Raw genomic sequence first — 26,404 nt, 5'->3', positions numbered from 1 at the left:
GCCATTCTCCTTTCATTATTTTAGCATTAAACCGTTTTTATTTTTCTACATAATCGATTTTGATGTCTGCTTACACATAGTGAGGAGACCTGCAAGAGTCGGAGTCCATCCAGACTGGATACACATTGTCACACAGGGATGGGTTTTATGCATTTGACCAATATAGTGTCAAATAATTTCCTTGTGTTAATGTACTGTTACTATTTTCCTTACCCCAGTGCGTTTGCTCATTTTGGTCTTATCTTAGGTTCTGTCTGTTAAATGACTACATTGTGAATTTGCATATACAGTTAGGGCCAGAAATATTTGGACAGTGACACAATTTTCGTGAGTTGGGCTCTGCATGCCACCACATTGGATTTGAAATAAAACCTCTACAACAGAATTCAAGTGCAGATTGTAACGTTTAACTTGAAGGGTTGAACAAAAATATCTGATAGAAAATGTAGGAATTGTACACATTTCTTTACAAACACTCCACATTTTAGGAGGTCAAAAGTAATTGGACAAATAAACATAACCCAAACAAAATATTTTTATTTTCAATATTTTGTTGCAAATCCTTTGGAGGCAATCACTGCCTTAAGTCTGGAACCCATGGACATCACCAAACGCTGGGTTTCCTCCTTCTTAATGCTTTGCCAGGCCTTTACAGCCGCAGCCTTCAGGTCTTGCTTGTTTGTGGGTCTTTCCGTCTTAAGTCTGGATTTGAGCAAGTGAAATGCATGCTCAATTGGGTTTAGATCTGGAGATTGACTTGGCCATTGCAGAATGTGCCACTTTTTGGCACTCATGAACTCCTGGGTAGCTTTGGCTGTATGCTTGGGGTCATTGTCCATCTGTACTATGAAGCGCCGTCCAATCAACTTTGCAGCATTTGGCTGAATCTGGGCTGAAAGTAGATCCCGGTACACTTCAGAATTCATCCGGCTACTCTTGTCTGCTCTTATGTCATCAATAAACACAAGTGACCCAGTGCCATTGAAAGCCATGCATGCCCATGCCATCACGTTGCCTCCACCCAGGGCCGTATTTAGAGTTTCTGCTGCCCTAGGCACTTTTAGTGCTGCCTCCCCCTTTGGTGAGTATAACACTATCGGCAGTGACTTTGGCAAAAATCGCTGATGTGAAAGTCGCCTTTTGCAGCAGATCCGACAGTTTTTCCGCATCTGCCGCGTAATGGATCACTTAGGGCAACACTGCGTTCGGCCTCATTCATTCCCTATGGGACTTACAGACATGTGCGGCTCTTGCGGTTTTGCCGCCATCCGGCAAATGCGGTACTTGCAGCAATGAGAAAAAACACTACTAGCAGTGTTTTATGTATCATCGTAAGTGCAAAACCGCAATTGCCGCACATGTTCGCAAGTAGCCATCACTACCTGTCCCTGCACCTTGCTAGCTCATCCCTATCCAACCCTCCCTGACCTATAACTACACTATAAAGCTTCAGAAAAGCAATTTATTAACTGCCATATTCCTATGATAATGAGGGCTCTAGGCTACGGCGTAGACTGGGACGGGCAGTGTCCGGGTCTCCATCCTCTCTGTGCACACCCTCAGTCCCTGCCTCACTGCCTGTGCACAGACCTCCCTCCACCGCACCCGGTAATCACCGCTCGCAGTAGGATACCGGCAGAGGTGTATCTAGGGTTTCTGGCACCCGGGGAAAGAATTCATTTTGGTGCCCCCCCTCCGCCAAGGACATATGTGATTTGCACACTCAGTCATGTGCCCACGAGCTCCTCTCCCTAATGCTCTCAATGTTCAGTGAAAAACTAAGAGAAACAGAAGAGAAGCTCGATGTCACAGGACCATAAGAGTATGTGTCCACGTTCAGGATTGCATCAGGATTTGGTCAGGATTTTTCATCAGTATTTGTAGCCAAAACCAGGAGTGGAACAATTAGGGTCTGTTTCCACGTGCAGGAAACGCTGCGTGTCTGACGCTGCATAGAGCCGCAACGTCAAACACGCAGCGTCCAGATGTTACAGCATAGTGGAGGGGATTTAATGAAATCCCGTCTCCACTATGCGTGGTAACACGCACGCGGCGGCCCTGCGACTCCGGACATGCTGCGCGTCTTTTCAGATCGCAGCATGTCCGTATATCTTGCGGCGACGCTGCGTCGCCGCAAGATATAGCACAGGGCGCTATGGTGGGGTGCGATGATGCCGGATGTGTGCTGTGAACACATCCGGCATCATCGCGTCCCAGAAAGGGGGCGGGGCTTACCGCAGAGCGGCTAAGCCGCTTCGGCGATACCGCCGGCCATCCTGAAAGTGGACACATAGCCTTAGAGGAAAACTATAATAGAACCATATGCTCCACTTCTGTATTTATCACCCACTCCTGGTTTTGGCTACAAATACTGATGTAAAATACTGACCAAATCCTGATGCAATCCTGAACGTGGACACACACCCTAATTCTGAAAATCGCATATGAGTGACGTGTCCATGTGACGACTACTGGAACTTGCAGAGCTGAATCCTGACATCGCAGCTTCTGAATTCTCACAACGCATGCACTGCACACTTTTAGGATTCTCCCTTGCCGGTGGACGGTCATGTCAGCACAAGTATGTGATTTGTAGACTTCTGACCACATTCCGACTAGATGTGCCCGGCCTCGCTCAGTTCATTTTCATTGACGGAGGTCACGCATGTCTAGTCAGCACATGATCGCATTAATGTAAATCCCCAGCATGAGAGAATCCTGACAGCGTGCAGTGTGCACTGTGAGAATTCAGAAGTCTGCAGTCACAAAGAATGACTGCAGACTCATCACAAGCCTGGACATCCCCTTTAAAAGGGACTCTGTCACCTGAATTTGGAGGGAACAATTTTCAGCCATAGGGGCGGGGTTTTCGGGTGTTTGATTCACCCTTTCCTTACCCGCTGGCTGCATGCTGGCTGCAATATTGGATTGAAGCTCATTCTCTGTCCTCCATAGTACACGCCTGCACAAGGCAAGATTGCAGATTGTGCAGGTACAGTATGTACTACGGAGGACAGAGAATGAGCTTCAATCCAATATTGCAGCCAGCATGCAGCCAGCGGGTATGGAAAGGGTGAATCAAACACCCGAAAACCCCACCCCTATGGCTGAAAATTTTTCCCTCCAAATTCAGGTGACAGTGTCCCTTTAAATCTCCTAGCATATATAAAAACATGAGAGTTAGCATCACAAATAACATTTACATCCAGGCACCTGATAGATGACGTCGCCTCTGGAGCCGTTCTCCTTTTCTTCATCTTGTCCAGACCCCATGATGAGTTTTCTCATCCACAGCCGTCTCTGCAGACTTCCATCTTCGCCGCTCTTTTGCAGAAAGTCTCCACATGACGCCCTTAAAGATACAAGTGTCATTATAATGCTCCCAAATAAAAAATTGCCCCTCACTATATTGTCTGCACAAAGTATGACCCCCACACTGTCCCTCTTATGGTACATGCTCTTCACACTGACCTCTCCTTTCTATACCGGTCCCCTCTTCACACTGTCCTCTCACACTGTGTCCCCCTTATAGGGCCCAGTATTTATACTCCATATTTATACTCCATCCTCCCACACTGCGTTCATGGCTCCCCCATCCTTCTCCCCTGCAAGCATGGCTCCCCCATCCTCCCACTCTGCGTTCATGGCTCCCCATCCTTCTCCCCTGCGTTCATGGCTCCCCCATCCTTCTCCCATGCGTTCATGGCTCCCCCATCCTCCCACTCTGCGTTCATGGCTCCCCCATCCTCCCACCCTGCGTTCATGGCTCCCCCATCCTTCTCCCCTGCGTTCACGGCTCCCCCATCCTTCTCCCCTGTATGCACGGCTCCCCATCCTTCTCCCCTGTGTGCACGGCTCCCCATCCTTCTCCCCTGTGTGCACGGCTCCCCATCCTTCTCCCCTGTGTGCACGGCTCCCCATCCTTCTCCCCTGTGTGCACGGCTCCCCATCCTTCTCCCCTGTATGCACGGCTCCCCATCCTTCTCCCCTGTATGCACGGCTCCCCATCCTTCTCCCCTGTATGCACGGCTCCCCATCCTTCCCCCTGTGTGCACGGCACCCCACTTTTTTTCCCTGTCATACTTACCTCTCACCGGCGCGCAGCACAGAACTTCCTGGCATCTCAGCGTCTTCCTTCCTGTCTTCAGCGGTCACATGGTAGCGCTAATTAAGGGTGATGAATATGCGCATATTCATCACCCTTAATGATCGGTACCATGTGACCGCTGAAGACAGGACGGCGCTGAGACGCAGTTGCAGCCACCGCTGGAGGAAGGTGAGTATTACGTCTTCAGGGAGGGAGGGAGGGGGGCGGGAAGGAGGGAGGAGGGGGGGGGGCGGGAAGGAGGGAGGGAGGAGGGGGGGCGGAAACTTGACCCCGGAGTTTTCTAAAAAAAAAAAAAAAAAAAACCTAGCTCAAGGGCGCCCCCCCGCATCCCGCCGCCCTAGGCACGTGCCCTCAAGTGCCTAGTGGCAAATACGGCCCTGCCTCCACCATGTTTTACAGAGGATGTGGTGTGCCTTGGATCATGTGCCGTTCCCTTTCTTCTCCCCATCATTCTGGTCCAGGTTGATCTTTGTCTCATCTGTCCATAGAATACTTTTCCAGAACTGAGCTGGCTTCTTGAGGTGTTTTTCTGTCTATTTTTGGTATTGATGAATGGTTTGCATCTAGATGTGAACCCTTTGTATTTACTGTCATGGAGTCTTCTCTTTACTGTTGACTTAGAGACAGATACACCTACTTCACTGAGAGTGTTCTGGACTTCAGTTGATGTTGTGAACGGGTTCTTCTTCACCAAATTAAGTATGCGGCGATCATCCACCACTGTTGTCATCCGTGGACGCCCAGGCCTTTTTGAGTTCCCAAGCTCACCAGTCAATTCCTTTTTTCTCAGAATGTACCCAACTGTTGATTTTGCTACTCCAAGCATGTCTGCTATCTCTCTGATGGATTTTTTCTTTTTTTTCAGCCTCAGGATGTTCTGCTTCACCTCAATTGAGAGTTCCTTTGACCGCATGTTGTCTGCTCACAGCAACAGCTTCCAAATGCAAAACCACACACCTGGAATCCACCCCTGACCTTTTAACTACTTCATTGATTACAGGTTAACGAGGGAGACGCCTTCAGAGTTAATTGCAGCCCTTAGAGTCCATTGTCCAATTACTTTTGGTCCCTTGAAAAAGAGGACGCTATGCATTACAGAGCTGATTCCTAAACCCTTTCTCCGATTTGGATGTGGAAACTATCATATTGCAGCTGGGAGTGTGCACTTTCAGCCCATATTATACATATAATTGTATTTCTGAACATGTTTTTGTAAACAGCTAAAATAACAAAACTTGTGTCACTGTCCAAATGTTTCTGGCCCTAACTGTATACATTGCACCAGCACATATTCTGGTCAAAATTCTTTAGTTTTGCTTAACATTACCAACATAACTGAAAAGGGTTCACTATATACACACCTGAAAGTTCTATACAGTGTGGACCCCGACTCTCGGGAGATCTATACAGTGTGGACGCCGACTCCTAGGAGTTCTATACAGTGTGGACGCCGACTCTCGGGAGATCTATACAGTGTGGACGCCGACTCTCGGGAGATCTATACAGTGTGGACGCCGACTCTCGGGAGATCTATACAGTGTGGACGCCGACTCCTAGGAGTTCTATACAGTGTGGACGCCGACTCTCAGGAGATCTATACAGTGTGGATGCCGACTCTCGGGAGATCTATACAGTGTGGATGCCGACTCTCGGGAGATCTATACAGTGTGGATGCCGACTCTCGGGAGATCTATACAGTGTGGACGCCGACTCCTAGGAGTTCTATACAGTGTGGACGCCGACTCTCGGGAGATCTATACAGTGTGGACGCCGACTCTCGGGAGATCTATACAGTGTGGACGCCGACTCTCGGGAGATCTATACAGTGTGGATGCCGACTCTCGGGAGATCTATACAGTGTGGACGCCGACTCCTAGGAGTTCTATACAGTGTGGACGCCGACTCTCGGTAGATCTATACAGTGTGGACGCCGACTCCTAGGAGTTCTATACAGTGTGGACGCCGACTCTCGGGAGATCTATACAGTGTGGACGCCGACTCTCGGGAGATCTATACAGTGTGGACGCCGACTCTCGGGAGATCTATACAGTGTGGACGCCGACTCTCGGGAGATCTATACAGTGTGGACGCCGACTCTCGGGAGATCTATACAGTGTGGACGCCGACTCTCGGGAGATCTATACAGTGTGGACGTCGACTCTCGGGAGATCTATACAGTGTGGACGCCGACTCTCGGGAGATCTATACAGTGTGGACGCCGACTCTCGGGAGATCTATACAGTGTGGACGCCGACTCTCGGGAGATCTATACAGTGTGGACGCCGACTCTCGGGAGATCTATACAGTGTGGACGCCGACTCTCGGGAGATCTATACAGTGTGGACGCCGACTCTCGGGAGATCTATACAGTGTGGACGCCGACTCTCAGGAGATCTATACAGTGTGGACGTCGACTCTCAGGAGATCTATACAGTGTGGACGCCGACTTCCAGGAGATCTATAAAGTGTGGATGCCGACTCTCGGGAGATCTATAAAGTGTGGACGCCGATTCCCGGGAAATCTATGCAGTGTGGACGCCCACTCCCGGGAGATCTATACAGTGTGGACGCCCACTCCAGGGAGATCTATACAGTGTGGACGCCCACTCCCGGGAGATCTATACAGTGTGGACGCCCACTCCCGGGAGATCTATACAGTGTGGACGCCGACTCTCGGGAGATCTATACAGTGTGGACGCCGACTCTCGGGGGATCTATATAGTGTGGACGCCGACTCTCGGGAGATCTATACAGTGTGCACGCCGACTCTCAGGAGATCTATACAGTGTGGACGCCGACTTCCAGGAGATCTATACAGTGTGGACGCCGACTCTCGGGAGATCTATACAGTGTGGACGCCGACTCCCAGGAGATCTATACAGTGTGGACGCCGACTCCCAGGAGATCTATACAGTGTGGATACTGACACCCGGGAGATCTATACAGTGTGGACCCTGACTCCAGGCAGACCTATACACTGTGGACACTAGCTTCAGGGATAAAAATTCAGATACATGATATTTCTAAAGCTCAACACAAATAAATCCTAATTTCAAAGCCAATTGATTTATGACAACCCAGAAGATTGGGATCTAGCAAGTGGCTACTCACTGGCAGTGTCACAATCTACACACAGGCTGTTTCCTCTCACACTCCGTATAGACTGAATGGCGAGGGCATCACTTTGACTGCCGAGTCTTGTCTGGAAGAAGAGAAGAGCTGATTATGGGGCTGTGAGGGATGGTCTGCAGTCTTTAGCACTCATTACGTCTTGTAACCCACCTTGTTTTTTGTACTCTCGCAGTTCTGCAGACTTGCCAAGATCTGGCTTTCAATGGCCTGAACCCAAAGCTCGCGGTCCTCATAGATAGATGCCTCGAAATGCCAACTCTGACCACTCAATGAGACAATCACAAAGCCGTAAGACTCCTCGGGTTCTGTGTGAAGAAGAGGTAAATAAATGACGGCACTTTCTAATTTGCCAAACAATGGAGTCTTTAATAAACTGGGTAGGTGAAATCTACAAATATTAGTCAATGACACAATAATAGAGAAAGAGTGGTGTTTTGTAAGAGAAATCACACTGTTTATTCTCTACTGTAAGAGCGGTCACACTATAGAGCTCTGTACTGTAAGAGCGGTCACACTATAGAGCTCTGTACTGTAAGAGCGGTCACACTATAGAGCTCTGTACTGTAAGAGAGGTCACAATATAGAGCTCTGTACTGTAAGAGCGGTCACACTATAGAGCTCTGTACTGTAAGAGCGGTCACACTATAGAGCTCTGTACTGTAAGAGCGGTCACACTATAGAGCTCTGTACTGTAAGAGCGGTCACACTATAGAGCTCTGTACTGTAAGAGCGGTCACACTATAGAGCTCTGTACTGTAAGAGCGGTCACACTATAGAGCTCTGTACTGTAAGAGCGGTCACACTATAGAGCTCTGTACTGTAAGAGCGGTCACACTATAGAGCTCTGTACTGTAAGAGCGGTCACACTATAGAGCTCTGTACTGTAAGAGCGGTCACACTATAGAGCTCTGTACTGTAAGAGCGGTCACACTATAGAGCTCTGTAGTGTAAGAGCGGTCACACTATAGAGCTCTGTACTGTAGAAGCGGTCACACTATAGAGCTCTGTACTGTAAGAGCGGTCACACTATAGAGCTCTGTACTGTAAGAGCGGTCACACTATAGAGCTGTGTACTGTAAGAACGGTCACACTATAGAGCTCTGTACTGTAAGAGCGGTCACACTATAGAGCTCTGTACTGTAAGAGCGGTCACACTATAGAGCTCTGTGCTGTAAGAGCGGTCACACTATAGAGCTATGTACTGTAAGAGAGGTCACACTGTAGAGCTCTGTACTGTAAGAGCGGTCACACTATAGAGCTCTGTACTGTAAGAGCGGTCACACTATAGAGCTCTGTACTGTAAGAGAGGTCACACTATAGAGCTCTGTACTGTAAGAGCGGTCACACTATAGAGCTCTGTACTGTAAGAGCGGTCACACTATAGAGCTGTGTACTGTAAGAGCGGTCACACTATAGAGCTCTGTACTGTAAGAGCGGTCACACTATAGAGCTCTGTACTGTAAGAGCGGTCACACTATAGAGCTCTGTACTGTAAGAGCGGTCACAATATAGAGCTCTGTACTGTAAGAGCGGTCACACTATAGAGCTCTGTACTGTAAGAGCGGTCACACTATAGAGCTCTGTACTGTAAGAGCGGTCACACTATAGAGCTCTGTACTGTAAGAGCGGTCACACTATAGAGCTCTGTACTGTAAGAGCGGTCACACTATAGAGCTCTGTACTGTAAGAGCGGTCACACTATAGAGCTCTGTACTGTAAGAGCGGTCACATTATAGAACTCTGTACCGTAAGAGCGGTCACACTATAGAGCTCTGTACCGTAAGAGCGGTCACACTATAGAGCTCTGTACTGTAAGAGCGGTCACACTATAGAGCTCTGTACTGTAAGAGCGGTCACACTATAGAGCTCTGTACTGTAAGAGCGGTCACACTATAGAGCTCTGTACTGTAAGAGCGGTCACACTATAGAGCTCTGTACTGTAAGAGCGGTCACATTATAGAACTCTGTACCGTAAGAGCGGTCACATTATAGAACTCTGTACCGTAAGAGCGGTCACACTATAGAGCTCTGTACTGTAAGAGCGGTCACACTATAGAGCTCTGTACTGTAAGAGCGGTCACACTATAGAGCTCTGTACTGTAAGAGCGGTCACACTATAGAGCTCTGTACTGTAAGAGCGGTCACACTATAGAGCTCTGTACTGTAAGAGCGGTCACACTATAGAGCTCTGTACTGTAAGAGCGGTCACACTATAGAGCTCTGTACTGTAAGAGCGGTCACACTATAGAGCTCTGTACTGTAAGAGCGGTCACACTATAGAGCTCTGTACTGTAAGAGCGGTCACACTATAGAGCTCTGTAGTGTAAGAGCGGTCACACTATAGAGCTCTGTAGTGTAAGAGCGGTCACACTATAGAGCTCTGTACTGTAGAAGCGGTCACACTATAGAGCTCTGTACTGTAAGAGCGGTCACACTATAGAGCTCTGTACTGTAAGAGCGGTCACACTATAGAGCTGTGTACTGTAAGAACGGTCACACTATAGAGCTCTGTACTGTAAGAGCGGTCACACTATAGAGCTCTGTACTGTAAGAGCGGTCACACTATAGAGCTCTGTGCTGTAAGAGCGGTCACACTATAGAGCTATGTACTGTAAGAGAGGTCACACTGTAGAGCTCTGTACTGTAAGAGCGGTCACACTATAGAGCTCTGTACTGTAAGAGCAGTCACACTATAGAGCTCTGTACTGTAAGAGAGGTCACACTATAGAGCTCTGTACTGTAAGAGCGGTCACACTATAGAGCTCTGTACTGTAAGAGCGGTCACACTATAGAGCTGTGTACTGTAAGAGCGGTCACACTATAGAGCTCTGTGCTGTAAGAGCGGTCACACTATAGAGCTCTGTACTGTAAAAGCGGTCACACTATAGAGCTGTGTACTGTAAGAGCGGTCACACTATAGAGCTGTGTAATGTAAGAGCGGTCACACTATAGAGCTGTGTAATGTAAGAGCAGTCACACTATAGAGCTGTGTACTGTAAGAGCAGTCACACTATAGAGCTCTGTACTGTAAGAGTGGTCACACTATAGAGCTCTGTACTGTAAGAGCGGTCACACTATAGAGCTGTGTACTGTAAGAGCAGTCACACTATAGAGCTCTGTACTGTAAGAGTGGTCACACTATAGAGCTCTGTACTGTAAGAGCGGTCACACTATAGAGCTCTGTGCTGTAAGAGCGGTCACACTATAGAGCTCTGTACTGTAAAAGCGGTCACACTATAGAGCTGTGTACTGTAAGAGCGGTCACACTATAGAGCTCTGTAATGTAAGAGCAGTCACACTATAGAGCTCTGTACTGTAAGAGTGGTCACACTATAGAGCTGTGTACTGTAAGAGCGGTCACACTATAGAGCTCTGTGCTGTAAGAGCGGTCACACTATAGAGCTCTGTACTGTAAGAGCGGCGGTCACACTATAGAGCTCTGTGCTGTAAGAGTGGTCACACTATAGAGCTCTGTACTGTAAGAGTGGCGGTCACACAATAGATCTCTACTGTAAGAGCGGTCACACTATAGAGCTCTGTACTGTAAGAGCGGTCACACTATAGAGCTCTGTACTGTAAGAGCGGTCACACTATAGAGCTCTGTACTGTAAGAGCGGTCACACTATAGAGCTCTGTACTGTAAGAGCGGTCACACTATAGAGCTCTGTACTGTAAGAGCGGTCACACTATAGAGCTCTGTACTGTAAGAGCGGTCACACAATAGCTCTCTACTGTAAGAGCGGTCACACTATAGAGCTCTGTACTGTAAGAGCGGTCACACTATAGAGCTCTGTACTGTAAGAGCGGTCACACAATAGATCTCTACTGTAAGAGCGGTCACACTATAGAGCTCTGTACTGTAAGAGCGGTCACACTATAGAGCTCTGTACTGTAAGAGCGGTCACACTATAGAGCTCTGTAATGTAAGAGCAGTCACACTATAGAGCTCTGTACTGTAAGAGCGGTCACACTATAGAGCTCTGTACTATAAGAGCGGTCACACAATAGATCTCTACTGTAAGAGCGGTCACACTATAGAGCTCCTGTACTGTAAGAGCGGTCAAACAATAGATCTCTACTGTAATAGCGGTCACACTATAGAGCTCTGTACTGTAAGAGCAGTCACACTATAGAGCTCTGTACTGTAAGAGCGGTCACACTATAGAGCTCTGTAATGTAAGAGTGGTCACACTATAGAGCTCTGTACTGTAAGAGCGGTCACACTATAGAGCTCTGTACTGTAAGAGCGGTCACACTATAGAGCTCTGTACTGTAAGAGCGGTCACACTATAGAGCTCTGTACTGTAAGAGCGGTCACACTATAGAGCTCTGTACTGTAAGAGCGGTCACACTATAGAGCTCTGTACTGTAAGAGCGGTCACACAATAAAGCTCTGTACTGTAAGAGAGGTCACACTATAGAGCTCTGTACTGTAAGAGCGGTCACACTATAGAGCTCTGTACTGTAAGAGCGGTCACACAATAAAGCTCTGTACTGTAAGAGCGGTCACACTATAGAGCTCTGTACTGTAAGAGCAGTCACACAATAAAGCTCTGTACTGTAAGAGCGGTCACACTATAGAGCTCTGTACTGTAAGAGCAGTCACACTATAGAGCTCTGTACTGTAAGAGTGGTCACACAATAAAGCTCTGTACTGTAAGAGCGGTCACACTATAGAGCTCTGTACTGTAAGAGCGGTCACACTATAGAGCTCAGTACTGTAAGAGCGGTCACACAATAAAGCTCTGTACTGTAAGAACGCTCACACTATAGAGCTCTGTACTGTAAGAGCGGTCACACTATAGAGCTCAGTACTGTAAGAGCGGTCACACAATAAAGCTCTGTACTGTAAGAGCGGTCACACTATAGAGCTCTGTACTGTAAGAGCGGTCACACTATAGAGCTCTGTACTGTAAGAGCGGTCACACAATAGATCTCTACTGTAAGAGCGGTCACACTATAGAGCTCTGTACTGTAAGAGAGGTCACACTATAGAGCTCTGTACTGTAAGAGCGGTCACACTATAGAGCTCTGTACTGTAAGAGCGGTCACACTATAGAGCTCTGTACTGTAAGAGCGGTCACACAATAGATCTCTACTGTAAGAGCGGTCACATTATGGAAGTGACTGGTAACTTATAAAGGATTTTCTGGGGTTGTGTTGGGGTTATATTCTTATCGGGGAGCAATTTTTTAAATTTTACTGTAGGGAGAGCCCCTGGCATGTGTTGTGAGCCGCACATTTTGGCCAAAATATTGACTAGTATCTCTTGTGTTTTATGCATTTTTTCATCTTTTTATTGAACATTTAACCATTTTTGTGCAGGGTGCAGCGGGTAATCTAGTGGTGGCAAGGTATATTGAGGTGTATGTCCTTGTGGGGTGCACTTACATAGTGCTGGGCGACCGCCTGATCTAAGAGTATAAGTATCACTAAAAGGCTGGAAGCCGGACACTGTGCACTTCATGTATCAGTGTGACCGGTTGTTGGTGAATTTGGCAGCCGTCTTCTTTCCTGTGATCTTTATTGTCCGGGGTTCAGTAAATTACTTTTTTCCCTGGTAATGTGGAAATTCTTCATTGATGGCTGTGGATGTGGTTACCTTCCCCCGCAGCAGGCACACCTCCCTCAGGGCGCTGTGGACCACTGCTCTTTTTCCTGCGATGCTTTTTACGATTAGCATGAGGAGAAGGTGGAGGATCTAATTTTGGGCTTGCGGTGCCCCCCATATTTGAAGAGGGAATTAGTGAGTCACTAGAAGACATGCCTAGAAATAAAGCCACAAATGAGGCAACACAAATAGCAACATACACAGGAAAGAAGAAACATTGCTATACAAAGAGGAAAAAAAGACATCAAGCCACTGATAGGTGAGACATGAGAGAGAAGGGAAACAGAGGAGGAGAGGGGAGAGAGGAAGCAAGACAGGAAGCGAAAGAGGACGAGAACGACAGGAAGTAAGAGAGAAGAGAGGAAGACAGGAAGTAGGAAAAGAGTGAGGAAGAGAAAGGAAGCAAGAGAGGGCGAGAGAAAGAGAAAAAGACAGGAAGCAAGACAGGAAAAGTAAGACAGGAAGCAAGAGAGGAAGAGAAAGACAGGAAGTGAGAGAGGGAGAGAAAGACAGGAAGTGAGAGAGGAGTGAGGCACAGAAAAACAGAAAGCAAGAGAGGAAGAGAAAGAACGAAGTGAGGGGGAGGAGAGAGGAAGCAAGACAGGATGAGGAATAAAGGGAGAGGAAGAGAAAGACAGGAATTGAGAAAGGAAAAGAATGACAAGAATTAAGAGAGGAAGAGAAAGACAGGAAGCGAGAGAGGTAGAGGAAGCGAAAGAGAAAGACAAGAAGTCAGAGAGGGAGAGAACGATAGGAATCAAAAAAGGAAGAGAACGACATGAAGTAAGAGAGGAGAAGAGAGGAAGAGAAAGACAGGAAGCGAGAAAGGAAGATTGAGGATGCGAAAGGGGAAGAGAAAGACAGGAAGAGAAAGGAAGAATGCGGAACAGAAAGACAGAGAGAGAGAGAGGAAGATTGAGGAAGCAAGAAAGGAAGAGAAAGCGAGGAATAGTGAGGAAGCAAGTGAAGAATAGCGAGCGAAAGAAAGGAAGCGAGAGACAGGAAGCAAGAGAGGAAGAGAAAGAGGAACAGAGAAAGACAGGAAGAAAGAGACAGGAAGCGAGAGTAGAAGACAAAGCGAAAGCTAGGAAAAAAGAAAGACAGGAAGCAAGAAAGAGACAGAAGAAGAGAGACCGAGAGAGAAAGCAAGAGAGGAAGAAAGGAAAAAGGAGAAAGACAGGGAGCGAGAGATAGACAGAAGCGTGAGAGAGGAAGAGAAAGACAGCAAAAGAGGAACAGAGAGGAAGAGTGAGGAAGAAAAAGGCATGAAGAGAGAGAAAGAGACAGGAAGTTAGAGAAGAAGTGAGAAACAGAGAGAAAGAAAGAAAAAAACGCGACAGAGGAAGAGAGCAAAATCATGCAAGAAAGAGAAAGACAGGGAAAGAGAAAGCCAGGAAGACTGGAAGCGAGAGAAAGGGGAATCGAAAGACAACACGAGAGGGAGGAAGAAAGAAAGACAGGAAGAGAGAGGAACAATAAGGAAGACAAAAAAGGAAGAGGGAGAGGAAGATTGAGGAAGCAAGAGAGGAAGAGAAAGACAAGAAGCAAGTGAGGAATAGTCAGGAAGCAAGAGAGGAAAAGAGGAGAAAGAGAAGCGAGAGAGGGAGAAAGAAAGAGAAAGACAGTAAGTGAGACAGGAAGAGAGCGCTAGAAGATCCAAGAGAAAGACAGGAAGCGAGAGAGAGGAAGAAAGACAGGAAGCGAGAAAGAGTTACAGAAAGATAGGAAGCGAGAGAGAGAGAGAGGAAGAAGGACAGGAAGCAAGAGTGAGGAAGAGAAAGACAGTAAGTGAGACAGGAAGAGAGCGCTAGAAGATCCAAGAGAAAGACAGGAAGCGAGAGAGAGGAAGAAAGACAGGAAGCGAGAAAGAGTTACAGAAAGATAGGAAGCGAGAGAGAGAGGAAGAAAGACAGGAAGCAAGAGTGAGGAAGAGAAAGACAGGAAGCAAGAGAGAGGAAGAAAAAGACAGGAAGAGAGCGGGAGAGAGGAAGAAAGTCAGGAAGCGAGAGAGGGAGAGAAAGGAAGTGAGAAAGAAAGGAAGCAAGAGGGACAGAGGAAGAGCGGGAAAGAGAGGGGAAGTGAAACAGGAAGTGAGAGCAAGAGAGGGGAAGAGAAAGACAGGAAACAAGTGAGGGAGAAAGAGGAAGAGACAGGAGGCAAGAAAGGAGGCAAAAAAAAGAAAAACAGGAAGTGAGAGAGAGAGAGAAAGAAGAGGGGAAGAGGAAGAGAGAAAGAAGGAGAAAGATGGGAAGAAAAAAAGACGAAGCGAGAGAGGAAGAGAAACACAGGAAGTGATATGATTAGCGAGAGATAGACAGAGGGGAGAGAAAGAGAAAGAAAAAGTGGGAGAAAGAGGAAGAGAAAGACAATAAGTGAGAGGAAGAGAGAGAAAAGAGAGGAAGAGAAAGCAGGAAGCAACAGAGGGAGAGGAAGAAAGGCAGGAAGAGAGGAAGAGAGAGATAAGAGAGGAAGAGAAAGCAGGAAGCAACAGAGGGAGAGGAAGAAAGGCAGGAAGAGAGGAAGAATGACAGGAAGCGAGAGATGGAGATAAAGGAAGAGAGTAAGACAGGAAGCGAGAAAGGGAGAGAGAAAAACAGGAAGTGAGAGAGGGAGAGAGAAATAGACAGGGAGAGAAAGACAGGAAGCGAGGGAAATAAAAAGACAGAAAGCGAGAGAGGAAGAGAAACATAGGAAGTGATAGGATGAGAGAAGGATAGACAAAGGGGGGAGAGAAAGAGGAAGAGAAAAAGACAATAAGTGAAGACAGGAAGAGAGAGAAAGAAGAGAGAGGAAGAGAAAGACAGGAAGCGAGAAAGGGAGAGAAATACAGGAAGTGAAAGAGGAAGAATGAGGAAGTAAGGGAGAAAGGAATAGAAATACATGACATGAGGGAGGAAGAAAGACCGGAAGAGAGAGGAAGAAAGACAGGAAGAGATAAAGCCAATAAGTGAGACAGGAAGAGAAAGACAGGAAGTGAGAGAGGGAGAGAAAGACAGGAAGTAAGAGAGAGAAAAACAGGACGCGAGGGAGACAAAAAAGAAGAGAGAGGAAGAGTAGGGAAGAAAGAGAAAGAGAAAAGAGAAAGACAGGAAGCGATAGGGGTAGAGGAAGAGAAAGACAGGGAGAAATCAAAAGAGAGAGAAAGAAAACCAGAAAGCGAGAGAGGCAGAGAGAAAGACAGGAAGCATAAGAGAGAAAGACAGGAAGCGAGAGAGAGAGAGACAGGATGCAAGAGAGGGAGAGAGAAAGACAGGAAGTGAAAGGGGAAGAAAAAAAGAGGAAGGCAGAAAAACAGGAAGCGAGTGAGAAAGAGAAAGAAAACAAGAAGCGAGAGAGGAAGAATCAGAAAAGACAGGAAGCGAGGGGAAGAGGAAGAGAGAAAGCAGTAGAGGGCATGAGAAAGATGGGAAGCGAAAGAAGAGAAAAACAAACAAAGGACAGAAAGAAAAACACAGGAAGTAAAAAGAAGAGAGGGAGAGAGTGAGAGACAGATGGGGAGAGGAGGAGAGAGAGAAAGAGTGAGAAAGGAAGAGAAAGACAGGAAGCGAGATAGGAAGAGCGAGAAAGGATTCCTGAGAGAGGAAGAGAAACACAGGAAGCAAGAGAGGGAAAGAGAAAGAGAGAAGAGAAACACAGGAAGTGAGAGAGAAGGGGAGAGAGGGGGAAAGAGAGAGAAAGGGAGAATGAAAGAGGAACAGATAAAGACAGGAAGCAAGAAGAGAAGCTAAGAGAGAGGAAGAGAGACAGAGAGAAAGCAGGAGAGGGCATGAAAAAGATAGGAAAGAGACAAGAAGAGAAAAACAAAGACTGGAAGCGAGAAATGTAGAGAGAAAGGAAAACACAGGAAGTGGGAAGAAGAGAGAGGGAGAGAAAAAGGCGGGCGAGAGAAGGAGAGAAAAAGGAAAAGAGGAAGAAAGAGAAAGACAGGAAGAGAAGAGAAAAATGAAGTGACAGAGGGAGAGAGAGGAACAGGGAGAGGAAGCAAGAAAGACAGGAAGAGAGAGGAAGAAAAAGACAGGAAGCAAAAAAGGAAGACGAGAAGAGAGGAAACGAGAGAGGAAAAGAAAGACAGGAAGCAAAAGAGGAAAAGATACAGGAGGAAAAGAAGAGAGAGAAGACAGAAAAAGAGAAGATAGACAGGAAGCGAGAGAACGCGAAAGAGAAGAGGAAAAGAAAGAGCAAGAGTAAAAGAGAAAGGGGAAGAGAGGAAAAGGGAGAACAGTAAAGGGGAAAGAAAGGGAGAGAGAGTGAAAGGAAAAGTAAAAGGGAAAGAAGTAGAAAGTAAAACATGAAGAGTAAGAAGAAGAAACAAGAGAGTGGAAGCAAGATAGAAAGAGAGAGGAAAGGATAAATATAAAGGGAGACAGCGAGAAAATAAGAGAAAATGGAGAAAGAAAAGGGAAAGTGAAAGAAAGAAATAAGGAAGAATATGAAAAAGAGTGTAGAAAGAATAGGGAAGAGTGAAAAAATGAAGGAAAATGCTGAAATAGCGGAGAATGAGAAAATGAAGAAAGAATAGAAACAAAGAAGAAAGGAAAGAAAAGCAGGAGAAAGAGGAAAGGAACACAGGAGAAAGAGGAAAGGAACGCACTAGAAAGAGCAAATAAATGCAGGAGAAAGTGGAAAGGAAATTAAGAGAAAGAGGGGAAAGGTAGGCAGGAGAAAGAGGAAAGGGACACAGGAGAAAGATAGGAAAGGGATGCAGGAGAAAGAGGAAAAGGACGCAGGAGAAAGAGGAAACGAACGCTGGAGAAAGAAAAGGGACGCAGGAGCAAGAGAGGAAAGGGACACAGGAGAAAGAGGAAAGGGACAAAGGAGAAAGAGAGGAAAAAGACGCAGGAGAGAAAAAAGGGATGCAGGAGAAAGAGGAAAGGGACGCAGGAGAAAGAGGAAAGGGACACAGGAGAAAGAGGAAAGGGAAGCAGAAGAAAGAGGAAAGATGAAAAGGACGCAGGAGAAAGAGAGGAAAGGGAAGCAGGAGAAAGGGGACGCAGGAGAAAGGGGACACAGGAGAAAGGGAGGAAAGGGACGCAGGAAAAAGAGGAAAGGGATACCGGAGAAAGAGAAGAAAGGGACCCAGGACAAAGTGGAAAGGTAAGTAAGAGAAAAAGAGGAAAGGGACAAATGAGAAAGAGAGTAAAGGGACTCAGGAAAAAAAGAGGGAAAGGGACGCAGGAGAAAGAAAGGAAAGGGACGTAGGAGAAAGAGGAAAGGTACGCAGGAGAAAGAGTAAAGGGACGCAGGAAAGAGAGGAAAGGGACCCCGGAGAAAGAGGAAAGGGATACAGGAGAGAAAAAAGGGACGCAAGAGAAAGGGAGAAAAGGGACGCAGGAGAGAGGAAAGGGACGCAGGAGAGAGGAAAGGGACGCAGGAGAGAGGAAAGGGACGCAGGAGAGAGGAAAGGGACGCAGGAGAGAGGAAAGGGACGCAGGAGAGAGGAAAGGGACGCAGGAGAGAGGAAAGGGACGCAGGAGAGAGGAAAGGGACGCAGGAGAGAGGAAAGGGACGCAGGAGAGAGGAAAGGGACGCAGGAGAGAGGAAAGGGACGCAGGAGAGAGGAAAGGGAAGCAGGAGAGAGGAAAGGGACGCAGGAAAGAGGAAAGGGACGCAGGAGAGAGGAAAGGGACGCAGGAGAGAGGAAAGGGACGCAGGAGAGAGGAAAGGGACGCAGGAGAGAGGAAAGGAACGCAGGAGAGAGGAAAGGGACGCAAGAGAGAGGAAAGGGACGCAGGAGAGAGGAAAGGGACGCAGGAGAGAGGAAAGGGACGCAGGAGAGAGGAAAGGGACGCAGGAGAGAGGAAAGGGACGCAGGAGAGAGGAAAGGGACGCAAGAAAAAGAGGAAAGGGACGAAGGAGAAAGAGAGGAAAGAGAAAGGGAGGAAAGGGAAGCAGGAGAAAGGGAAGAAAGGGACACAGGAGAGAAAAAAGGGACGCAGGAGAAAGAGAGGAAAGGGACACAGGAGAAAGAGGAAAAAGGATGCAGGAGAAAGAGAGGAAAGGGACGCAGTAGAAAGAAACACTCGAGGGACAAAGAAATTAAAGCGGTAGATCGTGTGTCATTCGGGCCTCTCACCTGTTGAGGTGTCACCCCACTGCTCCCCACTACACACAGAATAGGACCTCTGGGTCAGGGTGACCCCGTCGCTCTTCCCGCTATAAGTTGAGAGGCTGAGGCCGCTGACTGAGCGCTCAGAGGACAAGGAGCTGGAGGAATGAGTGGCTCCTGGAAGGTAACGTACAAACATGGTGTCTATGGTGGAGAGAGAAGGGACTGGAAGCTCCGGTCATTACTGCGTCATGGAACGATATGCCAGTTATAAATCCTACATAAATCCTTCAGAAACTGGATAGAGGAGCACAGTCCTGTCAGGCCTAACATGACTGTATCAGGAGGGAACGAAGGGCACGTCTGCATGTGGAGCCGAGCAGCACACTGCCATATGGGGGTGCCAGGAGGTGATGTATGTGGAGCAACACTTCAGGTAGTACACAACAGTCCTGGAGGGAATACAGAGTTTCTTGGTGTTATGTGACAGGATGAACAGTAAGAGGTGTCAGAGAGAACTTGAGGGGTTAAAGTAGGTGACTGGGCATCAGAGAGATATAAAAAAGGCGGCTGGCGCAGGCGAGGGAGGGCGGCTGGCGCTGTCAGGTAATAGGACTCATTATACTCCACGTCGTTGTACAATCAGCGCCGCGTAATTGTGGAATTTGATGCTAATGATTAATGAATTAAACATGCGCCATCAATTAGTCCTGGGAGAATAACTCTGCATAAAGCAGCGGGTAATGTAATTACAGGAAGAGCTGAGCATGGCAGCGCCAGCGGGGAGGGGGACACACATCACTGACACGGTATCAGAAATGGTGATGGCAGCGCCAGCGGGGAGGGGGGGCAGCATTACAATATGAGGGGGCACAGCATTACAATATGAGGGGGCACAGCATTACAATATGAGGGGGCACAGCATTACATTATAAGGGGGCACAGCATTACAATATGAGGGGGCACAGCATTACAATATGAGGGGGCACAGCATTACATTATGAGGGGGCACAGCATTACACTATGAGGGGGCACAGCATTACACTATGAGGGGGCACAGCATTACAATATGAGGGGGCACAGCATTACATTATGAGGGGGCACAGCATTACATTATGAGGGGGGGCAGCATTACAATATGAGGGGGCACAGCATTACACTATGAGGGGGGGCAGCATTACATTATGAGGGGGCACAGCATTACAATATGAGGGGGGGCAGCATTACAATATGAGGGGGCACAGCATTACAATATGAGGGGGCACAGCATTACAATATGAGGGGGCACAGCATTACAATATGAGGGGGCACAGCATTACAGTATGAGGGGGCACAGCATTACATTATGAGGGGGGACAGCATTACACTATGAGGGGGCACAGCATTACACTATGAGGGGGCACAGCATTACATTATGAGGGGGCACAGCATTACAATATGAGGGGGCACAGCATTACACTATGAGGGGGCACAGCATTACATTATGAGGGGGCACAGCATTACACTATGAGGGGGCACAGCATTACACTGAGGGGGCACCGCATTACACTATGAGGGGGCACAGCATTACACTATGAGGGGGCACAGCATTACATTATGAGGGGGCACAGCATTACACTATGAGGGGGGACAGCATTACACTGAGGGGGCACAGCATTACAATATGAGGGGGCACAGCATTACACTATGAGGGGGCACAGCATTACAATATGAGGGGGCACAGCATTACACTATGAGGGGGCACAGCATTACACTATGAGGGGGCACAGAATTACACTATGAGGGGGCACAGCATTACAATATGAGGGGGCACAGCATTACACTGAGGGGACAACGCATTACAATATGAGGGGGCACAGCATTACACTATGAGGGGGCACAGCATTACAATATGAGGGGGCACAGCATTACACTATGAGGGGGCACAGCATTACATTATGAGGGGGCACAGCATTACAATATGAGGGGGGGCAGCATTACACTATGAGGGGGCACAGCATTACACTATGAGGGGGCACAGCATTACACTGAGGGGACACAGCATTACACTGAGGGGGCACAGCATTACAATATGAGGGGGGGCAGCATTACACTATGAGGGGGCGCAGCATTACACTATGAGGGGGCACAGCATTACACTATGAGGGGGCACAGCATTACACTATGAGGGGGCACAGCATTACAATATGAGGGGGGCAGCATTACACTATGAGGGGCCACAGCATTACACTATGAGGGGGCACAGCATTACACTGAGGGGGCACAGCATTACACTATGAGGGGGCACAGCATTACACTATGAGGGGGCACAGCATTACATTATGAGGGGGCACAGCATTACACTATGAGGGGGCACAGCATTACACTATGAGGGGGCACAGCATTACACTATGAGGGGGCACAGCATTACATTATGAGGGGGCGCAGCATTACAATATGAGGGGGGACAGCATTACACTATGAGGGGGGACAGCATTACACTATGAGGGGGCACAGCATTACAATATGAGGGGGCACAGCATTACAATATGAGGGGGCACAGCATTACAATATGAGGGGGCACAGCATTACACTATGAGGGGGGACAGCATTACAGTATGAGGGGGCACAGCATTACAATATGAGGGGGGACAGCATTACACTATGAGGGGGCACAGCATTACACTGAGGGGGCACAGCATTACACTATGAGGGGGGACAGCATTACACTATGAGGGGGCACAGCATTACACTGTGAGGGGGCACAGCATTACAATATGAGGGGGCACAGCATTACAATATGAGGGGGCACAGCATTACAGTATGAGAGGGCACAGCATTACACTATGAGGGGGGACAGCATTACACTATGGGGGGGGGCAGCATTACACTATGAGGGGGCACAGCATTACACTATGAGGGGGCACAGCATTACACTATGAGGGGGCACATCATAACAATATGAGGGGGCACAGCATTACAATATGAGGGGGCACAGCATTACAATATGAGGGGGCACAGCATTACACTATGGGGGGGCACAGCATTACAATATGAGGGGGCACAGCATTACACTATGAGGGGGCAGCATTACACTATGAGGGGGCACAGCATTACACTATGAGGGGGCACAGCATTACACTATGGGGGGGGCAGCATTACAATATGAGGGGGCACAGCATTACAATATGAGGGGGCACAGCATTACAATATGAGGGGGCACAGCATTACACTATGGGGGGGCACAGCATTACAATATGAGGGGGCACAGCATTACACTATGAGGGGGCAGCATTACACTATGAGGGGGCACAGCATTACACTATGTGGGGGCACAGCATTACACTATGGGGGGGCAGCATTACACTATAAGGGGGCACAGCATTACACTATGAGGGGGCACAGCATTACACTATGAGGGGGCACAGCATTACACTATGAGGGGGCACAGCATTACACTATGAGGGGGCACAGCATTACACTATGAGGGGGCACATCATAACAATATGAGGGGGCACAGCATTACAATATGAGGGGGCACAGCATTACATTATGAGGGGGCACAGCATTACAATATGAGGGGGCACAGCATTACATTATGAGGGGGCACAGCATTACATTATGAGGGGGCACAGCATTACATTATGAGGGGCACAGCATTACATTATGAGGGGGCACAGCATTACAATATGAGGGGGCACAGCATTACAATATGAGGGGGCACAGCATTACAATATGAGGGGGCACAGCATTACAATATGAGGGGGCACAGCATTACATTATGAGGGGGCACAGCATTACAATATGAGGGGGCACAGCATTACAATATGAGGGGGCACAGCATTACAATATGAGGGGGCACAGCATTACAATATGAGGGGGCACAGCATTACAATATGAGGGTGCACAGCATTACATTATGAGGGGGCACAGCATTACACTATGAGGGGGCACAGCATTACACTATGTGGGGGCACAGCATTACACTATGAGGGGGCACAGCATTACAATATGAGGGGGCACAGCATTACAATATGAGGATGCACAGCATTACAATATGAGGGAGCACAGCATTACATTATGAGGTAGCACAGCATTACAATATGAGGGGGCACAGCATTACATTATGAGGGGCACAGCATTACAATATGAGGGGGCACAGCATTACAATATGAGGGGGCACAGCATTACAATATGAGGGGGCACAGCATTACAATATGAGGGGGCACAGCATTACACTATGAGGGGGGACAGCATTACATTATGAGGGTGCACAGCATTGCATTATGTGGGGGCACAGCATTACACTATGAGGGGGCACAGCATTACAATATGAGGGGGCACAGCATTACAATATGAGGGGGCACAGCATTACACTATGAGGGGGGACAGCATTACATTATGAGGGGGCACAGCATTACACTATGTGGGGGCACAGCATTACACTATGAGGGGGCACAGCATTACAATATGAGGGGGCACAGCATTACAATATGAGGGGGCACAGCATTACATTATGAGGGGCACAGCATTACAATATGAGGGGGCACAGCATTACAATATGAGGGGGCACAGCATTACAATATGAGGGGGCACAGCATTACAATATGAGGGGGCACAGCATTACACTATGAGGGGGCACAGCATTACAATATGAGGGTGCACAGCATTACAATATGAGGGAGCACAGCATTACATTATGAGGTAGCACAGCATTACAATATGAGGGGGCACAGCATTACAATATGAGGGGGCACAGCATTACAATATGAGGGGGCACAGCATTACATCATGAGGTAGCACAGCATTACAATATGAGGGGGCACAGCATTACAATATGAGGGGGCACAGCATTACACTATGAGGGGGGACAGCATTACATTATGAGGGTGCACAGCATTGCATTATGTGGGGGCACAGCATTACACTATGTGGGGGCACAGCATTACACTATGAGGGGGCACAGCATTACACTATGAGGGGGGACAGCATTACATTATGAGGGTGCACAGCATTGCATTATGTGGGGGCACAGCATTACACTATGTGGGGGGACAGCATTACACTATGAGGGGGCACAGCATTACACTATGAGGGGGGGTAGTGATTTAGGAGATGACGCCCGCTCAGCAGTCGGGCAGGACACATAGATGGTACCTGTCTGGCCTGGCAGCTGCCCGCTGGGAGCTCCGCTCGTCGCTCGAGGAGGCCGCTTCCCGGGAACCTTCACGGTCGTGCGGAGGAGATCAATTTGTTTTCCATGTATGTTCTGCATGTAATCCTGTAACACATGAATGTCAAAGTGAACGCAGGGTAAGACCCCAAATACCAGTCAGAGACCCCAGGAAATGCATAGACTGGACAATGCCCGTCCAGTACATGATATAGTACAAGACACTTATACATGGGTATATACTGTATACTATAAATATATAGCTCTGAACATCTCAGGGGCAATGTTCAATATCTCATCCAAAAATGGAAGGAGTATGGAGGAACAGCAAACCTCCCAAGACATGGCCGTCACCTAACCTAACATCCTAATAAAGGAGAGCACTAATGAGAGGACCATGGTCACCCGAGGGGCTGCCAAGATCCACAGCTCAGGGGAGACAATCTATCCACGGAATGTCTCTTAGGCCTGTCCCACACGTCCAGATAATTCCGGTCCCTATGGGAGGTGGAGCTGCATATTCATCACTGTAATGGGCGGCACCACGTGACCGCTCATACAGGAGAAGCTGCGGCGAGGACAGGACGCTGCGAGGGAGCCGGGTAAGTATTTTATTAACAGCGGGGTGGCGCACAAGATGTGGGAGGGGGTTGGGGACAGGGATCTTTTTTTTTAACCCCTTTACCCCAAAGGGTGGTTTGCACGTTAATGACCGGGCCAATTTTTACAATTCTGACCACTGTCCCTTTATGAGGTTATAACTCCGAAACGCTTCAACGGATCCTTATGATTCTGACATTTTCTCGTGACATATTGTACTTCATGATAGTGGTAACATTTCTTTGATATTACCTGCGTTTATTTGTGAAAAAACGGAAATATGGCGAAAATTTTGAGAATTTTGCAATTTTCCAACTTTGAATTTTTATGCAATTAAATCACAGAGATATGTCACACAAAATACTTAATAAGTAACATTTCCCACATGTCTACTTTACATCAGCACAATTTTGGAACCAAAAATTTTTTTTGTTAGGGAGTTATAAGGGTTAAAAGTTGACCAGCAATTTCTCATTTTTACACCACCATTTTTTTTAGGGACCACATCTCATTTGAAGTCATTTTGAGGGGTCTATATGATAGAAAATACCCAAGTGTGACACCATTCTAAAAACTGCACCCCTCAAGGTGCTCAAAACCACATTCAAGACGTTTATTAACCCTTCAGGTATTTCACAGGAATTTGTGGAATGTTTTAAAAAAATTAACATTTAACTTTTTTTCACAAAAATTTTTACTTCAGCTCCAATTTGTTTTATTTTACCAAGGGTAAAAGGAGAAATTGGACCCCAAAAGTTGTTGTACAATTTGTCCTGAGTACTCTGATACCCCATATGTGGGGGTAAACCACTGTTTGGGCGCATGACAGAGCTCGGAAGGGAAGGAGCGCCATTTGACCTTTCAAAGCAAAATTGACAGGAATTGAGATGGGCGCTTGTTGCGTTTGGAGAGCCCCTGATGTGCCTAAACATTGAAACCCCCCACAAGTGACACCATTTTGGAAAGTAGACCCCCTAAGGAACTTATCTAGAGCTGTGGTGAGCACTTTGACCCACCAAGTGCTTCACAGAAGTTTATAATGCAGAACCGTAAAAATAAAAAATCATTTTTTTTTCACAAAAATTATCTTTTCGCCCCCAATTTTTTATTTTCCCAAGGGTAAGAGAAGAAATTGGAACCAAACAGTTGTTGTACAATTTGTCCTGAGTACGCTGATACCCCATATGTGGGGGTAAACCACTGTTTGGGCGCATGGGAGAGCTCGGAAGGGAAGGAGCGCCGTTTGACTTTTCAATGCAAAATTCACAGGAATTGAGATGAGACGCCATGTTGCGTTTGGAGAGCCACTGATGTGCCTAAACATTGAAACCCCCCACAAGTGACACCATTTTTGAAAGTAGACCCCCTAAGGAACTTATCTAGATGTGTGGTGAGCACTTTGACCCACCAAGAGCTTCACAGAAGTTTATAATGCAGAGCCGTAAAAATAAAACAAAAATTTTTTCCCACAAAAATTATTTTTTAGTCCCCAGTTTTGTATTTTCCCGAGGGTAACAGGAGAAATTGGACCCCAAAAGTTGTTGTCCAATTTGTCCTGAGTGCGCTGATACCCCATATGTGGGGGGAACCACCGTTTGGGCGCATGGGAGGGCTCGGAAGGGAAGGAGCGCCATTTGGAATACAGACTTAGATGGATTGGTCTGCAAGCGTCACATTGCGTTTGCAGAGCCCCTAATGTACCTAAACAGTAGAAACCCCCCACAAGTGACCCCATATTGGAAACTAGACCCCCCC

At 47.5% G+C, this 26,404-nt stretch overlaps 1 protein-coding gene and 1 pseudogene across 4 annotated transcripts in view; one reads left to right on the top strand and one right to left on the bottom strand.

The window, feature by feature from the left end:
* AGAP3 (ArfGAP with GTPase domain, ankyrin repeat and PH domain 3) overlaps positions 1-26,404 on the bottom strand; it is a 494,399-nt gene that overhangs the window by 9,060 nt on the left and 458,935 nt on the right. For 2 of the 4 annotated variants that reach the window (XM_069729028.1, XM_069729026.1), the window contains exons 11-15: positions 24,034-24,157; positions 18,925-19,074; positions 12,843-13,007; positions 7,391-7,545; positions 7,220-7,310 (exon numbers count right to left, since the gene is read on the bottom strand). In XM_069729028.1, the coding sequence (XP_069585129.1) occupies positions 7,220-7,310; positions 7,391-7,545; positions 12,843-13,007; positions 18,925-19,074; positions 24,034-24,157 (685 nt within the window). The remainder of the gene's footprint in view (positions 1-7,219; positions 7,311-7,390; positions 7,546-12,842; positions 13,008-18,924; positions 19,075-24,033; positions 24,158-26,404) is intronic. The other 2 variants (XM_069729029.1, XM_069729027.1) reach the window with 1 other exon arrangement.
* LOC138643629 (golgin subfamily A member 6-like protein 22) lies at positions 13,731-17,076 on the top strand (annotated as a pseudogene).

This window comes from Ranitomeya imitator, chromosome 6 (genome assembly GCF_032444005.1).
Source record: "Ranitomeya imitator isolate aRanImi1 chromosome 6, aRanImi1.pri, whole genome shotgun sequence".
NCBI lineage: Eukaryota > Metazoa > Chordata > Amphibia > Anura > Dendrobatidae > Ranitomeya > Ranitomeya imitator.
Note: the sequence above shows the minus strand (reverse complement) of the source record. Positions and strands in the feature narration are given on the sequence as shown.